The sequence below is a fragment of the Neovison vison genome, chromosome 12, assembly GCF_020171115.1.
Source record: "Neovison vison isolate M4711 chromosome 12, ASM_NN_V1, whole genome shotgun sequence".
Lineage (NCBI taxonomy): Eukaryota > Metazoa > Chordata > Mammalia > Carnivora > Mustelidae > Neogale > Neogale vison.
The window spans coordinates 77057767-77076417 of NC_058102.1; the positions used below are offsets into that span (position 1 = coordinate 77057767).

Consider the following 18651-nt stretch of genomic DNA (forward strand, 5'->3'; position numbering starts at 1 on the left):
TCATACCATGACCACCTTTCTATGTCCCCTTCAAGCTCCCAGCTAGTCATCATAGCTCCCCACCTAGCTGCTTTAAAACTTCTCACTATTGCCCACATATGACTGGCCCTTTCACACTACTTACTGGGCTTCTGGAAATTATATTCCACCTAGAATTTCCTTCTCCTCACTATGCCTGGAACTCTCTTATTCATAAAAACTCAGCTCAAATATCTTTCCAGCATAAAGCTAATGAATTCACATACCCTAAGAGCTCTCATAACACTAACTAACATTTAATTAACAAGTTAATGAAAAAGTTTCTTTGTTAGTCTGTGACGTACCTGAGAACAGGTACGTTTCTTACGTGTCTGTCTCTAGTAGCATGCACAATATAGCATACAGAAGGTGCCCCCCCCACAACAAGTTTTTCTTGAATGACTGAATGATTCTTATACTAACTGATGTCTCCAAGAGTAACACACCTCACTACCTCACACCTGTATTCTGGTCACAGCCTCATAAATATGTTCCTTGCAACCACCCAGGGGGCAAGAGTTCTAATAAATTCTGGGCATCACTCTATTAATCTTTGACTTAACATTATAGCATGCTCTGCTCTAAAATAGTTTCCCTTTTCCTGTAGATAGAAGTTCAGAACCTCTAAGCCTCGAATTCACAGACCTCTAGAATCTGGTTCCTATCTCTCATTCACTTCATTACCTCCATTTCAAGCCTCTTCATTCTGCCCTCACCTAGCCTATATTCTGCCCGCATTTCCACCTGTGTCTGTCAATTCTTCAAAGACCTCAGTACAGATCTCACACTCTCCATGAACTAGCCTGAAGATATTCCAGAAAAATCTCTCATACAGATGTTGCTAACTAATACTTTGTGCTTCTCATTCAACACTAAACATTTTCTCAATTTCTACTTCCTCAGCACACACAAAAAGCATGATGTAAATGATAAAAAATGTGAAAATACCTAGCACATTTAGACACCAAATGCTTATGTATGGGCTAGTGAGATAACTCTAATTTTAAAAACTTAAATCTGAGAATAAAATGCATAAAAATCAACATAAAGGAGAATAATTTAACCCCTCTTATTACTATAAGTCACATGATGGTTTGTGTAATCATAAATAGAGGAATACTTATTTGAAAACCAACTATGCCCAAAAAAGAAGGACAAAAAGTGTTCTGAAACCAGGGAGGCATATTATTTCGAGCAAAGGAATGGGCTCAGAAACTAATTTTCATTCTCTGATTTTTATTCTTAATAGGAAACACTAATAATTAATCATTTAGTTCTCCAGCTATCTATAAAGTAAAATGTATTCCTCAAAATACATTAATGAATTGGTATTTTGGTTTAAAAATCAATACCTTTTCACTTTAGTTAAGAGTTCCTTCCCTAGAGCTGAATCAATTCAGCTCAGTTCAATAAACATTAATTGAGCATTTTCTATGTTCCAGGCTCTTTCCTAGATCTAAAAATGAGTACAAAGTCAATGACATTTAGAAGTTCCAAAGTGAATTAGGAGACAGACAAAAAAGTTAACAGTTCAAAGTAAGAGGTGTATAAAACAGTGAAGCTACATATAAAGTCTTATGAAAGGACAAAGGGACAGAAACAGCTTCACATGATACACCAAAACAGAGATTTAAAGGAGGAGCCACAGGTAGACCAGTAAAGCAGGATAGGGTAGGAAAGCACTATAGGTAAAGTAAGCAGACAGAAAAAACCTAAAAACATGAGAAAGCAAGATGCCTTTGGCATATCAGGGATACAGCCATGGCTGTTCTATAAAGGAAGAGAGAGGCAGGCAATGATAAGTTATAAAAATCTAGAAAAGCAGGGCACAGATTGGATACCACAAACCATGATAAGAGCTTGATTTTTTATTTCCTGTGGGAAATGGAGAGGCTGTGAAACACTGAAGCAGTAGCATGCCAAGTGTTTTATACAATTGCAGTGGCAGCTGTTAAATTTACTCTATTATATATTTATTGGAGGCCTTCAACAGGCCAGGCTTTAACTCAGCAATTAAAAAAACAATACAAAACAAAACAAAACCTTCATTTGCTTGAGGTGTAGTGAGTGAATCTATGTCCAAAAAGCAAGACTAAAAATATCAGCACAGAAAAGGCAGTGATAAAACTTTCTATCATTAATCCTATTAAACTATCTCTGCCATCTTTATAAGCACTGTAATGTATTAGGGAAAAATGAAATTTTTTTTCATTTCATGAAATGAATTTTCATTTCATTTCAGCATGAGTCATCAGGGAAATGCAAATCAAAACCACAATGAGATACCACTTCACACTCACCTAAGATGACGATAATCAAAAAGACAGATAAAAAACATTTACTAGGATACAAAAAAACTGGAATTCTCATACACTGCTAAGTAGGGATATAAAATAGTGCAGTACTTTGGAGACCAGTCTGCCAGTTCCTTGAAAGGGTAAACTTAGTTACCACATCGCCTAGTAATTCCACTCCTGGGAGTACGTATACCCAAGAGACTTGAAAACATGTCCACCTTGAAAGTTGTACAGAAGTGTTCATAGCCAAATAAATATAAATAGCCAGTAGCTGTTTATAATAGCCTAAAACTGGAAATGTCCATCAACTGAGAAGTGGATAAATGGAATGTGTTATATTCATATTATTTGCCAATAAAAAGAAATAAAATACTTACACATACTACACTATGAATGAACCTTGAATAAAAATGGTCAGTGAAAGAAGTCAGTCAACAAGGGACCACATATTGTTACATGAAATATTCAGAACAGGCAAATCTTTTGAGACAAAAAGTAAATTAATGATCACCTAGAGCTGGCAGAAGCTGGTAGGTTGGGGTACAAAGTTTCTTTTGGGGGTAATGAAAATATTCTAAATTTGACTGCAATGATGGCCAGCCACACAGCTCTGTGAATATACTAAAAGCCACTGAATTGTATTGTAAACACATAAAGTAAATGGTGTGTGAATTATATCTCAATAAAGTTGTTTTTACGAAATTCTAATCATTAATGATTGCTTCAAAATCCTTATTCCTCTTTCTTCATGAAGCTGGATGACATTTTTCCCAGCAAACAATGTATAATAACACAAGTGTGCTAGACAAATATCAAGGTTCAATTTTCCACTGGCAATTCTCTTTTCCAGAAAAACTAATCTAGTAGTTGTGCAGCAGAAGACAATTTATTTCTGTGATCTCCAAATAAGAGAATAGCTTTGGCCCACCTGGCACAAAAGACAAGTTAGTTTTTCAAGAACATCAAAGGCTAAAAAGTTTTTAGGTCTGATTAATCAGTATCATCTTCTATAAACCTTCATCTGATCACTACTGTAAAAATTTTCAGTAACTACATTTTAAATTATAAAATACTGGAAGCAGAATGAGGAAGAAAGTAGTTAGATTTCAAGTAAGAAGAACTGGCCCTAAACTCTTCTATGTAACAGCCAGGTGGCCTCAACCAATTCTTTAACTTCTCTTAGCATTTTTTTGTTAACCTAAAAATCCTATCAGTTCCACCAGTTCTCTCAAAGTTTTGGTTAGGATCAAATCATTCTCGCTAACAGACTCTAGAACTGTTCATCACTACAATGTAAACTAGTAAAATCTGGAACACTGGTTATACAGTAACACCAAATGTTGGGTAACATGAGAGTTTCAGAGGCAATAAAAGTCAAAAAGAGAAATAAACAATGTTAAAATGTAAAAACTCTTGTAAGATAGGGGACATCTTACTTTATAACATGCAAAGCTACGAGTATGAAAAAGTTCTATATATGACATCTACACCCACATTTTAATTAGAATTTCTGAAATATACTGCCACAAGAATGAATTATTTGTTGTTATAATTTTAAATAAGTTATAATGGCTGACCGTTCTAAAGCTGATGTTAAGGTAGCACTTCTACCTTTATTTGCTTGTAACCACACTCCCATTAGCCCAAGAATCAGAGAAGTTAAATGGACTGCAAAGGATGCTAAATACTGGAAGAGAATAATACACAGAGAATTCACCAGTTAAAAAAAAAAAAAAGGAAATTTATCTGCATGTGGACAGAATGCATATTCATGCAAACAAAAAGTGAGTTCCAAGAGATCTGGTATGTTAATGCATTCGGCTGACTACCAGCCTAAGTTAGTTTTCGCATCCTCTTATATTTTATTTTTTCACCCTTCAGTCTAGTATTGTGGGAAAAAGCACACAGCATGCTATTCCGCTTTACTGCAAACTTACGTCTCCAACCTCAGCTGGGATCCCATGGTTATTTGGAAAGTCATTTTTGTATCTAGTCTTTTCTTTCTTATACTTTCTATGGCAGCTATAAGCATTTAACATGTATTTTCTCTAGGCCTCTTCCCTATCACCTCCAAGCCTCATCTGTACAAATAAAGAAAACAGAAGTCATAGAATGTGTTTCCCTTCAACCTCACTTATAATTTAACTATCATAGTATCCATCCTTTAATCATTCATCAGAATAGTAAATAATAGTGTGACTCATTGCTTATTGATCATCTGCCACATGCCAAACAGTGGGCTGAAGACTTTATATAGAGATGCTGCAATAATCTTAAAAGTACTTTTGGTCCCATTTTTTACAATTACAAGAATGAAGTTCAGGGACCTGAGTAACTTGTTCAAGGTTTGTAGCTAATGAGAGGTAGAAAATAGATCTGAATCCAGGCCTGTCTATAACTGTGTCACCCTGCCTCTGAAAAGTGTTCTAATGCCTGCCCAAGACCTCCATTCTATACAAGGACAACACATTCATAAAATTATTTTCAGTGCTATATGATCTCTCTTTTCTAACCAGTGCTGAGAAAATATATCTAAATCTCTATACTTAAGTAAAAAACATGGCTTAAGCACTTTATATGTTTTCATTTAAAAGCTTTTTTTTTTATTTTTAAGAGAGAGAGAAAGCACGCACCCGTGTGGGCAGTGGGTGGGGCAGAGGCATAGAGAATCATAAGCCCCAACTCGGGGCTCAATCTCACAACTCTGAGCTGAAATCAAGGGTCAGATCTTTAACTGATTGAGTCACCCAAGCAGTCTTAAAAATAGATTTTATATATATATATAACATCCTCTTATGAATCATACATCTGTACCCCTGAAACAAATAATATATTATAGGTTTAAAAATAAAAAAACAACTGTGTCCTCTTTCTAATGGTCCTGACACAGGTAGGCCCTAATTGGCATCGTTAAGTTTTCTCACATAACTTTTAATAAAATTTCATCAGTCTCAGTCTTTAATGGCTCATCAAGGTACATGATTTATGGTGCTATTCACATAGAAGCTTTAACTCCCTACCTCCATATCACAATAAACCCCTTTTTTCTTCAGCTGTTAAGAATTCACTTCAACACTGTAAGTACCATGCATATAAGTACTAGAGTCTGTCTTGTTCGATATTGTTTCTCCAAACACCCATACAGAGTAGATGTTCAGTGAACATCTGTTGTAATACATGGTGGCAAGAGAGTAAGTTAGAGAACACTGTGTGACCTGCTGCACCTTTTGATAAAAGTTCCTGGACAGTTACATGAATCTGTTTTTTAATTAATATAAAGTATGATATCAAAATATAGAACCTATTATAGTCTTAAGCTTTAACAAAAGATTAGTTTGTTTCTATAGTATTTGGTTCAAAAATATTTCAAAGCAGTTTAAAAGCAATTTTCTCATCTCTTTTGATTCAAAATAAGGCAAATAGTGATCAAGGAATAATTTGTGCATTTTAAATTTATATAGATAATATCTTTTTATATAGCTAAATCTAAACCTTTGAAGAGTAGGTTTTCTTTCATCCAGGTCAGAATGTAGCCTCTTAAATCCAAAAACGGTGTCATTTGCAGTTCATAAACACCTTGTCAATCAATGATACAATTCAAGAACTCCATACATATTTATTGCTGCATTCATTTTTAAACAAATATTGCAAAAGATTACACAGAGTGTGAGAAATGTCACCTAAACGGTAAAAAGCCCGTAAATATCAATTCATAATGGTAGGTTCCTTGTCTATCATTAAAATAAATATCAGCTTCTTGTCCACTTTCAATTTTACTGAATGCCATCCACTTATAAATTAATTATAATGATTCAAAATACCCAGTCACATTTTTCCTATCACTTCTCAATGTTTCTTCCATCCCCTAAAGTCATGATTTGAAAATTAAATGTAAGAACAATTTACAGACCTCCATCCATCCTTCTGGAGATAACTGAAGGCTCCATCAACAACACTTGCAAAGAACTGGCCTCCGGTGATGAAAAGGGTATTGATGGTGACTAAGCGACCTCTTAAATTGGGCGGGGAGACCTCGGCGATGTACACGGGCACTGTCATGGAAGCAATGCCTGTGAAGAAACAAGGAGAAGTCAACAGAAGACACTTCCTCAAGATTTCTGTCCTTGTTATAAGTACTGATGTTAGACAAAGACACAGAGACACACCCTTGGTTTTCTACTTTAAACAAGGTTTATCAGATACTTAAAGATTTTGTTTATAACTAGTGACTACTGAAGATAAATAAAGACATATTGCGGAGAGACCCACTTTCATACTACCACTTGAAAACCTAAAAAGGAAACTACCTCTAGAGCTCTCAGATAGCTTTAGAATGTATGTAAAGCATGCTTTGTAAGTTTTGTGGACTAAAAATAAGAAAATCCTCTCTAGATAGGATATAATTATCAAAACATTTTTAGTCTATATGGAAATGTAATCAGACAACGTCGAGAATAAAAATTATTATCCTAGAATCATATTAACTACTCAAAGTCATCACTTCCAGCAGATACACCAAAACCAAACAGCTTACTATATAAAAAATCCATACAGTTAAGTCACCCTATTTGACTGGCTAGCTATAGATTTCTGAAGTAGCTTACAATGGACAACACTTTGGTAATTTAGAATCCTTAAGAACATATGATCTTAACCATAAAACAGATGGTTTTATGGGTAAGGTATATTTGGTTATACCTGCTTAAAATCTGTTTCTATCTGAAATTAATGCAGCACAGTCTATGGTAGTATTTCCAGAACTTCACTGATCACTAAATCACTTATGTAGCCCTTTTTTTTTTTTTTTAAATAAAGAAGCTCTCACCCTACCCACCTCAGTACTAAATAGAAAACAAGAGATGGGAAATGGGTCTGTCTTTTAAAAATCACCCAAGCACTTCTGATGCTCACCATGTATTTGAAAAACTACAGTTCCATAATCCACAACTTTAGGCTAATCCAAAATTACTTCTTAAAGGAAAATCTTGATCCTCTTGGCCATATGGAGCTCACTGCTCAGTGGCACTTCTAATTTCTCAGTATGCCTCATTATGTAATCTAAAACTACTATCTAATCAATAGTTGCCAAAAGCTAAGTGAAAAAAAAAAAAAAAAAAAAGTCCAGCAGGGTTATCTAAGAAAATGTAATCTTTTTCTACCTGTAGATACTATAAATTGATCTCTAGACTAAGCCAGAACATCAATGGGTTACATAAGATACCCAGGAAGAACTGAATTAATCTATATAATGCCAAAAACTAGTCTATACTGAAGGGAGCAGCACCAAGACAGCTGCTGTTGTATTTCTGTACAGGGGGCCGATGGTGCTATTTACCACATTCCAGATAACAGGAGACATTTGTCTATAGTCTCAGTAACCACAACAGTTGTGCTTCCCTCTCTGTGTTTACGGGCACTATCAATCACACAGCAGTCTTTAATTTCACTCTTTATTAGGCAGTCAGAGATACCCACTTCTACTAAGTGTTTTGGACTTCACAGTATTTATTCTGTGAGCTAGATTCCCTCCTGATGTCTCAACTGTCCCGAATTCCACCTATTTTAGACATACGTTTTGCCATATTTTTATTTACTTTGTTCCATCTTTGAACCAAGCAAATACATGGACAAGATTTATTTAAGTTAATATATATCTGCTTCTGTACTTCTGAATAACTACTAGTAATAACTGCACACAAGTCAGCCCATTAAATCTCAAAACTATACACTCTGTAGTTCCACCAGTATTGTCTGCTCCTGTGGTGCCTATCAATATATATAAATATGCATGAAAAGAATTCAGCTTTTATGAGTTTCATAAAATAAGCACATGTTAGCAGACAAAGTATGAATAGTCCTTACAATTAAAGCATCACCTAAGCAGCTGGAAGTTTCCATCTGACTGCTAATCAATTTAAGAGAACACATCATACTAAATTGGCTTTCATCTAACTTGGAAAGAGGAAACATTTGATGCAAATGTTGACAAATTAATTGTATATTCTTTTTAGTTCTTTTACAATTAGAACATCTCAATAAGCTTCCAGAAAGCAGACAGCAGTAATCATCTGGGTTTCTTTTCCTGCTTTGGTCTGGCTGTAATGAGAATTCAGTTGCTCTCCTTAGCCAGACATCTTGACTCAGGCACACAGCCCAGAGATTTAGTATGGGAAATGAGGGCTGTGGTTTTAGGCAGCTCGTGGCTTGTCACAAAGTCCATAGATTTTACCTGATAGAAATGTAGAGATAACCTCAAGCCTTATAAAGGTTAATTATTAAAAATAAACATGAGGATCTTGAAAAGTAACAGGAAAGGGCAAAGAGAAAAGAATGAGGAACTAAAAAAAGACTCACTAGATTTAGAATTGGAAAGAACCCCCCAAAGAGCTGTCTAATGAGTGCTCATATTGACTTAACAGTGTTAAAATCACCTGCATTTGATATTTCACAGGGAGTGATTATTTTATTAAATCCTCACAACATCCCTATAATGGACATATAATTATCCACATTTTGCAAAAAAGGACCTTACCCCAGGTCAGATGACAATAAGTAGAAGAACCAAAATTTGAACCAGAGAGATTCCAGAACCCAATTTTGAAAGTTCTAGATTCTACTGACTGGCCAGCACAGATGAGGGTAGGTTCTGGAAACAGTGGGTTTAAATTCCAGCCTTGCCACTCTCCAGCTAGTTAAGTCTGGACAAATTAACCTTTCTGGGTCTCCATAAATAAATAAATAAATAAATACACACACACACACACACACACACCCCACTTGAAAGCACTTAACTTTGTGCTTAGCATACAGAAAGTAGTCAATAATGTTAGCAATTACTTCTTACTATACCTCTAGTTATTAGGCATTCTAACTGTTTTTGATTCAGTTTGACTTGTATTAGGCAATGGCATTACCAGGATGAATATAAGTGAACCAAACAGGGTCTCTGTTATAAGAGAAGCTATATACAAGCCCCACTCACATAACAGGAAATCAAATAAATAATTTCAAAATACCATGGTAAGAGTCACAGTATAGCTACACACTAGGTTCTATCTTGTATTGTGGACAACTGCTGCATGCTAATAATGATTAGATGCTAGTTCAGGACAGCGGGCAGACAATTCTACAGAGAAGAGCATGGTTTTAAGGAAATATGAAATGATAAGGATTTTCTCAGAGTTAAAAAATAAGTGTGAAGCAACATATGTGTAGAGAGGAGATCTGATCAGCTTGATCTGAGCTGGGCATTGTGCTAAGCACTGGAGAAATAGTATTGCAGGAGAGACACGTCCTCTGGCCCCATGGAGTTTAGTGTCTGTCGGTCAAAATGTATTTGAAGAAGTAATAAGATGTCAAATGTGATGGGTCTTACCGAAGGGGAAGTGTGAAGAACAAGAGCTCATAGCAAAGGGACTGGCCCAGCTTGACGAGTCAGACAGTTCTTGGATGAGAAGGTCCTATTTAAGCAGCGATCATGTGAATGAGTAAGCTAGAGCCCAAAGATAGAGGGGGTTGGTGACACACACTTTAGACAATCAGTCCAGCTTAGCAAAGACCTTGAGGCAAAAAGAGATCCAACCTGTTGAAGAAGGGGGACTATCTCTAGAGACAAGACCGAGACCAAACCTGACTATATCTGACTATACAAGGACTTGGTACCCAGAAGCCTTTAAATAGTATAAAGGAAGAAAACGTGCTACCAGATTCACATTTTCAAAGAGTCACTTTCTGGAGTTTGGAAAACTGACTGCAGGGAAGCAACGTACAGTGACAGTGAAGGAGATGGAGTAAAACGGAGAGATTTCAGAAGTATTCCAGAAGTTAAGTATTGAGATGGAACATGAAGGATGAGAACAAGAACACGAGGATGATGTTCAGATGTCCAGAATAAGCAAATAGGAGCATGACAGGTACTTGGTACAAAGATAAAGGAGACTGGAAGAGAAGCAAGTGTGGGAAGAAGATAATAAGGTCAAGTTTTAACCAGGTTGAATCAGAGGTGCTCTGTGAAACACACAAGTAGAGAGCAAGTAGAACACTCCCCAAGTGTGCCAGGAATACAGAATATCTTCATGTGAGTATTCCCAATTTACCTCACTGCTCCCACCCTATAACTCTGCCAGAAAAACCAACCTTTCCTTCCTCTCTCATCTCCTAGGGAGAACCTGGTCTTTGTCACCCTAATTCTTGAGCTATTATGATCCAAGGCAAAAAAGATGGAGAAGAAAGTATGGAACAAAGATCTGGTTTGCAGGTAGAAGTTCAAATGAAAAAAGATGGAGAGAGCTGTGAATGGAGAGGTTCAGGGTTCATATGGAAAAAATGGGAGCCTTTAACAAAGGGACTGAGGCCTAACTTGGGAGGGAAGGCAGAGTAGACAACAGAGATTTTAAGAAATATTGCAGAGCTATAACATACATGTTATTATATTCATCAAGACACAAATAGAGAACTATTACTATTGAATTACTTTATGTTCCTAAACTGTATATATTTAAAAGCAACTTCAAAGGAAAACTGAGTCCAGGAGGGTTTGGAAGTTACACAAATATCTGAAGCTCAGAAGATAGTTCTATGTGGTTGGTGCACAAAACAGAAACCAAAGGAATAGAAAAGATCACCCAGAAATGGAAGAGGAGAAGAATGCCTAGAACTCCGTCCTGAAACATTCCCGTATTTATGGAACTGTAAAAGAAAGTAAGAAGGAACAACCAGTAAGCATCCACCTTACACTTGAATACCATGTTATTTTCTAAAGTCTTTTCTATGTTACCATTTTATATTAACATGTAAGGTTACCCTAGCACCTGGTAGATGACAGGTGTCATTCATTCCCCCAGGAAAAGGTAAAGAAACCCAGCATCAAAGACAGACAAGAAGAGATTTTCAGGAAGTCACATAAGCAGGTTAACGTCAAAGTGAGTCTCACAGATTCAGGTCCCCTAATCTCTGTTATGTGCCACTGGAGAACCAAGGGCCATGCCTCTGATTTGAATGTGACCCTTTAGAAATGTCTCAGACACGTTTTCTTTTTGGACCTACTACCTTAGCACATATGAACTTCTAGGGGCAGGACAGTCTGATCTCTCTCCTGCCCCCTACGACCTGCTACGTGACTTACTGCCACCAGATGTCATGTTAAAGAGTTCAGTCTCATTAGTCAATTGTATGCGATTTGCTGCATAATGTCAAGTAGACAAGTGTAAACCCATAAAACTGCTCTATGAAAATGGGGAACTATAAAAGAATGTTATGTTCAGGGAGAGCAGAGGGCTCCATGTTCACTATAGCTATCTCACCTTGAGATATATATCAATAAGATATACATGCAAACTATAATTTATGGATTTCTAAACATGGGCCCATTTTTTATAAACCTTGGCTATTAAGGCTCTGCCACCCCAAAACCTCTTCACTACTCTGGGGAAAAAAACGGAATTCTGTCCCTAGACAAAGCTCACTGTTCCAATAAAGGGCAGTTAAGTAATACTGTATAAGATCCCCCAAATTAAGAACTAAGTACTTCATAAATGGATGCAATTAATGATATTTAAAGTTTAGGAAAAATCTACGAAAAACTTCTGACTTATTCCCGATGCCAAACACTGATCAAAATAAATGTCTGACACATGAAAAAATGCTCATCATCATTAGCCCTCAGGGAGATTCAAATTAAAACCACATTGAGATATCACCTTACACCAGTTAGAATGGCCAAAATTAACAAAACAGGAAACAACATGTGTTGGAGAGGATGTGGAGAAAGGGGAACCCTCTTACACTGTTGGTGGGAATGCAAGTTGGTGCAGCCTCTTTGGAGAACAGTGTGGAGATTCCTCAAGAAATTAAAAATAGAGCTTCCCTACGACCCTGCAATTGCACTCCTGGGTATTTACCCCAAAGATACAGATGTCGTGAAAAGAAGGGCCATCTGTACCCCAATGTTTATAGCAGCAATGGCCACAGTCGCCAAACTATGGAAAGAACCAAGATGCCCTTCAACGGATGAATGGATAAGGAAGATGTGGTCCATATACACTATGGAGTATTGTGCCTCCATCAGAAAGGACGAATATCCAACTTTTGTAGCAACATGGACGGGACTGGAAGAGATTATGCTGAGTGAAATAAGTCAAGCAGAGAGAGTCAATTATCATATGGTTTCACTCATTTGTGGAGCATAACCAATAGCATGGAGGACAAGGGGCGTTAGAGAGGAGTAGGGAATTTGGGTAAATTGGAAGGGGAGGTGAACCATGAGAGACTATGGACTCTGAAAAACAATCTGAGGGGTTTGAAGTGGCGGGGGGGGGTGGAAGGTTGGGGTACCAGGTGGTGGGTATTATAGAGGGCACAGCTTGCATGGAGCACTGGGTGTGGTGAAAAAATAATGAATACTGTTTTTCTGAAAATAAATAAATTGGGAAAAATAAAAAAAGATTCTGCCTTTGCTCAAAAAAAAAAAAAAAAAAAAATGTCTGATAAACAGCAAATCCTTATTAGTGCACCCGAAACCAATGAAGCCAAATGAACATAAGGAATGAGATGGTGCAAATTCTTGTCAGCAGTTCATTAGTGTAAACGCAACCACAAAAATCTATGTTGGTACTGTTTCTGTATATTGTTAGACAGTCCGATTTCTTACAAAATAAATAAAGACGTCTGCATCAATGGAAACTCATTATCATGCCAGTCCTTAAGGAGTTTCATGGAGAACTGCACCTCAGACACCACAGTACGACCGATTCCCACACTCTCTCATGTTGCCAAGCTGACCTGTCATCAATAGCTCAAATGCTTGAGTGCTGAATCTGGCTTTCAAAAACCACTGGAAGCCCTTTTAAAGTCCTGAGTCAGAAGTATAAATAATTTCATAAACAAATAGCATCAGAAAATCCTGTTGCGATAGGTAAATACCCATGAACCACAGCAGCCTCTTAGCACAAGCCAGGCAGCAACTAATTAGCTTCTTAGAAGCACGGGAAGGTACCTTTTGATAATAATGATTCTTGAACAAGAAGGACTATGATTTAAAAAAAAAAAAAAAAAAGACGATGATGTCCTAATTACATTTTGCAAATCATTGCTCTATGATCTCTAAAGGAATAATTTTAATAAAGAGAATCTGTCTATAAAAGTTTCCCTTATTGTAGCTGTTTCTTTCCATTTGGCTGTCCTGCCCAGGACTGCTTAGTCCACATTTTTCTGAAGAGTCAAGAATCTACAGTTACCAGATTGTTAACACAGGGAGAATTCAATTTTTATTCTTCTTTAACAAAACTTAAGACTTTCACAAACACCGCTGGGCAACTTCAAAGAGCAATAAGTCCCAAAGGAATGAGAATATATACACAACACAAAATGCATATAACAGAGGAGCCAGGTTATGGGTGAGATTTTATCTACTGGCATGACAAGCCCAATTATTGTTCTATATAGTGTTAAAAACCTCTTCACAAGGCATTATAAACATGTTACCATCATTTAAACTCCATGAAGTCTTTAACAGCCTAAATGACTTCTCCTTCAGTATTACTTGAGTATATAATACTGATCTCATCATATTCCTTTTTACTGGTAACATCTCAGTAAGGTCTGTATCACAATGATTCTCCAAAGCCAACTACATCCCCTTTAATGTGATGATCATAACTCACATTGTCTTCTGTACTCTAACTTGCCTACCTGTTAAGCACAGACCTTAGCTTAACAGTTTATTTGTTACTTGGAATGCATATACAAAACCATAGTTTTTTTGTTTGTTTGTTTGTTTTTTACAAAACCATACCCTTTTAAATTATTGTTAATGGACAAGTTTTACACTATACATGTTATTCATTAGGGAAAATTTAGAAGTCACATGTAAAAAGGTAGGTAAATAAAAATCACCTCTAGTCATACCACCCATACATAACTGCTATTAAAAAATTTGGTTATAACTTGTAGTATTTTTCCCATAATTCTTTAGCATTAACTCATTACATTACAAACATTTACCTTCTCTTTAACTATTCTTTTCTCAAAAAAGGGTCTCTAGCTTCTTTAAGAAGTAGGTATGATAAATATAGAAGTCAAATGAGTGAGACATAGAAGGTACAACATACTCTGGAGGCCAAAGAAAACACATCCCTGTGTAGCCCTATACAACAATCTAGATACTGATTTGTCACCCTTATAGCTCAAGATCATTTTAAGTAACAGTGTAATATTCCAGTATTCAGATAAAGAGAAGAAGAAAGACATGTTCCTAGAACACACAGATCAAAGAGGGCAGAAAAAAAAAAAAAAACAGAGAAGGAAAGAATTTCTTGATAGGGAGAGATGGCAAATAAAGAAATCAATAGATATGTTAAGAAAAAAAAAATTTTTGCTAAGAAATTCCCTAAATAAGTAAAGGTTATAAGAGAAAGATAACTGTATGAAATGCTAACAAAAGTGGAAGCAGTATGCTTTTACACCAGACAAATGGAATACCCAAAGGTTAATAAAAAATCAATACCTTTCCTCGAGGCAGTGAATTTAGCAAACAGAAACTTAAGTGGTGCTTTGTCATATTTGGCTCTATGTGACATCTAGAAGTAAATGTTCCAGCGCAACAAACAATGTGGACCTAAAAAGCAGCTAGCGGCTGTGAATCACCTGAATGTAGATTGTAATTGAATAGGCATAGACAAAATACACAAGAAATGTGTACAGAGGAAGATAAGCCCAGGGCTATAATCTGGTTGTGGAAATATTCATGCAACAGATGCAAAGGGCTAGAAAGTAAGACAAAGAATTATTATAGGAAATATTAAAGTAGCAAAGTAATAAATGAACACCCTCCCACCCCAACCAAATTTTTAATCTGTTCTTCACAAAAGGTTTGGCTTTTGCCTAAAATGCAGAACCGAGAGCCATGAGGAGGAAATCAGCTTAAATAAAGACAACAGAATGAAATAACTGGGAAATGGGTAGGGTGAAGGATTGCCAAGAACACTAAAAAATTAACAGAATATGTAAATAATTGCAGAAGTAAACCCCATATTGGAGGCAGGAAATAACAGAAATGAAGCTGTGTGAAATTTCAATCAGTGTGGAACATCAATTTGAAATGCTCTCCAAGAATGAAAAGCAAAGGAAATTAAAATGATAAAAGATATGTTGAAAGACAAGCCATTATAAAAGAAATAAATGGGCCCAGGGATAGGTAGCAACAGCAAAACACATCCTGAGAAATTTTCTGACTTGTGAAGTTAAAAAAATTGACCAAATTTTTTTACAGGTAGAGCAGAGAGAAAAAACAAACAAACAAACACAAAAAACCAGCTTACCCACCAAGTTTTAAAAACCAGGCAATAAAAAACACCACAGAGCAGCAACTGTACATATCTAAGGTGGAAATGTTGTAATCCAAGTATTTTATATCTTGCCAAGTTGTCTTTCAGGCGTGAGAATGTGACAGACATTCTCAAGTAGGAAACACCTAAGATAAACCATCCATTTACTATATTTGAAACAACCTCTAAACCAACCCCAAGATTAACAACAAAACCCTGAAGGATAGGGAAGTTTCAGAATAAACAGCTCAGAGGATCTGCCCCTCACTTGGGGGGTGGGTGGTGGTGGCTGGAATAGCTGAACAGGTAGACAACTGAGTATTCACTCAACCCTTCTTATTACGGCTCCTCTCTTTTCCCAGTTCTAAGTAACACTTCTTGAGCTGCACAGATAGAATTTCTTGGCTTGTCTAACAACCACTTCAAAGCATTAACTGGTCTTTCTCTTTTCCAGCACTTGGTAGCAACAACTAAACATTTTACTTGGTTAGAACATTATGCCTGAATAATTATTGAATAATAATTTCTACTTAATGTCCCAAAAGGCAAAGATTCATAGAAGATAATGTCCATCTTCATTATTTAAAAATCTCTATTAAAGACTTCCTGTGTTTCTAAAAAGTACAGTGAATGACTTTAGCCTGTGAGTTTTTTAAAGTGGTAAAAATTATGTAAGTCACCCATTAATAGATATTTTTTCTCCCAGTCTCTTCTAATATTACCTTTATATCTACATGAATATTCCTATGCTGCATATAGTTTTAAAAGCCAAGATAAGGGGAGCCTAGTGGCTCAGTGGGTTAATCCTCTCCCTTTGGCAGGGGTCATGGTCTCGGGGTCCTGGAATTGAGCCCTGCATCCAGCTCTCTGCTCGGCAGGGAACGTGCTCCCCCCTCTCTCTGCTTGCCTCTCTGCCTACTTGTGATCTCTCTCCCTGTCAAATAAATAAATAAAACCTTTAAAAAAAAAAAAAAAAAAGCCAAGGTAAGTAAAACAATCTTAAAGTGAAAAAGCAGAGGAAAAAGATCTACAACCTGATACACAACCTGGTTTCACAGATTCTTCACTAACAAGACTCAGTAATCACGGAAATCTACCTGCAATAAATTTTTAGCTGTTTGATGAAGAACAGAGCCAAGTTGGCTTCCACTGCCTCTTATTTTATTACTACAAAATGGGGAATTATGTTCTTCATGTACACTTTTTGTACTTATCATCCAAGATACTTTTGAAATAGAAAATGGAAAAGTCTGTCTGCTCTTAGGAGCCCTAGTTCTGTATCATCTGGCTTTAAGAAACCTAAATCTCACTAATGATAAAAGTGAACAGAGTGAGTGACAAATGATCTTAAGGTCCTCCCTAGCTCAGAGTTAAAATTATATTAATAGACATAACTGACTTTCTATTTTGTTCTTTAGTATACCAACAATGGATACATAACTTAGAGACCATTTCGCTGAGTCTTTGAATTGGTAGGTACCAATCACAGCGAAACATTGATCAACAGTGCAGGCTTCTGTTTCGTTTTACTTGTAGGGTCTAAAAAGAATATAGCGATCTTTAACATTTATGAAAGGTAATAACCAAGATGCCATAACTGTGGCTTAGTAACACTCTTAGAAATAGACTCCAAAAAAAAAAAAAACAAAGACAAAAAGAAATAGACTCCAAGTGATATGACAAATAATGAATGCTATGGATGCTTATGAAAAAGGCACTATCATCTCTCTTAAGCTGGCTTTAGAAAGAGATGATTAAAATGAACCCCTGTACTGCTCTCTGTGGCTTATAAACATACACTCTACTTGTGGCTCTAGTGGCAGCTCTGACTCAGTCCAGGAAGCCTAGCTTTGGCACATACTAGCTGGCATTATCTCTTATTTCTGCTCCAGCAGCTTTGACACACTGACACAGCCAGAATAAAAGTAGTGATTTCCAAATTCTTTAACAGATGAGGAGGTAAAGTGACTTTTATCACTGCTGCTACTTCCATTTTACCTTAATAATTCAATTGTAAAAATACGTAGCTCATTGTCTTACCCTTTTGAATAGTATTTTGCAAAATCTCCATCTACAAGTATGCCAATGGCATATTTGAACAGGCTTTTTTTTATATGAAGTTAATTTCCTATTCAGGAGGAGACAGCAGAAAGGCAGATGACGGACATATGTGGGAAGAAGAGAACAGGTGACAAATAATAGATGGCAGAGATACAGTTAATAATCATTTATGTTCGTTTTCAAAGGGCTAATTTCAACCTGATGAGCACTCAAAATGAGTAGCTTTAGATACAAAAAAATTAAAAACGTCCTTCTCTTGGTAGGTCTCTGTCAAGCTGGAAAGGATCCCCCAAATCCTGACGTTTCCTTTCTTCAAGTATATCCCGCCTTTAAGCTTGTGTTTATCTTATTTAATGGGAGGCCACAAACAAAAGAAGAAAGAGAAAAAGAAACAAGTAGTTTCTTTGAAAGCACAAAAGAAGGAAGACATAACCCCTGTATTCTAGCCATCTCCCATCTTCTCACTGCTGTTAGAATTTCTCTGTTGAAGGATAGGTGACTTCTCGCCAGCAACAATGGAACTCAGAAGACAATCAAATGGTACTTTGGGCTGAGAGAAAGTAGCTACCAATCTAGGTTTCCAATCCAACAAAAAAATGTCTCAAGAACAAGAACAAAATTCTTAAATAAGTAAATTCTAAATGTCTATTTTAGGTTTCTGGACCCAACTGTCATGTATTGGTTGGTGAGAAGGGGATCCCTGATATTAAAAACAAAAACAAAAACAACAACAACAAAAAAAAAAAAAACAGTTCTGGGACATCAACGGGGTGTTCAAGAATTCAGCTCACTTCTGATAGTATCTGCCTCTCAGAGAGCATCATATTCCAAAGGTTGAGAGCTCAATCCTGCAAAATGGCTCCACCACCTGCATTTCAGATCCCAGTCACAAGCCCAGGTTGCTACCTGTGCTTCTGATCCACTGGCTACAAACTAAGGATTCCAAGGACCCC

At 36.5% G+C, this 18651-nt stretch overlaps 1 protein-coding gene across 1 annotated transcript in view; it reads right to left on the reverse strand.

The window, feature by feature from the left end:
- Nucleotides 1-18651, reverse strand: part of SLC2A13 (solute carrier family 2 member 13) — a 376814-nt gene that overhangs the window by 310505 nt on the left and 47658 nt on the right. Inside the window, exon 2 of the mRNA XM_044229028.1 lies at nucleotides 6226-6385. Within this exon, the coding sequence (XP_044084963.1) occupies nucleotides 6226-6385 (160 nt within the window). The remainder of the gene's footprint in view (nucleotides 1-6225; nucleotides 6386-18651) is intronic.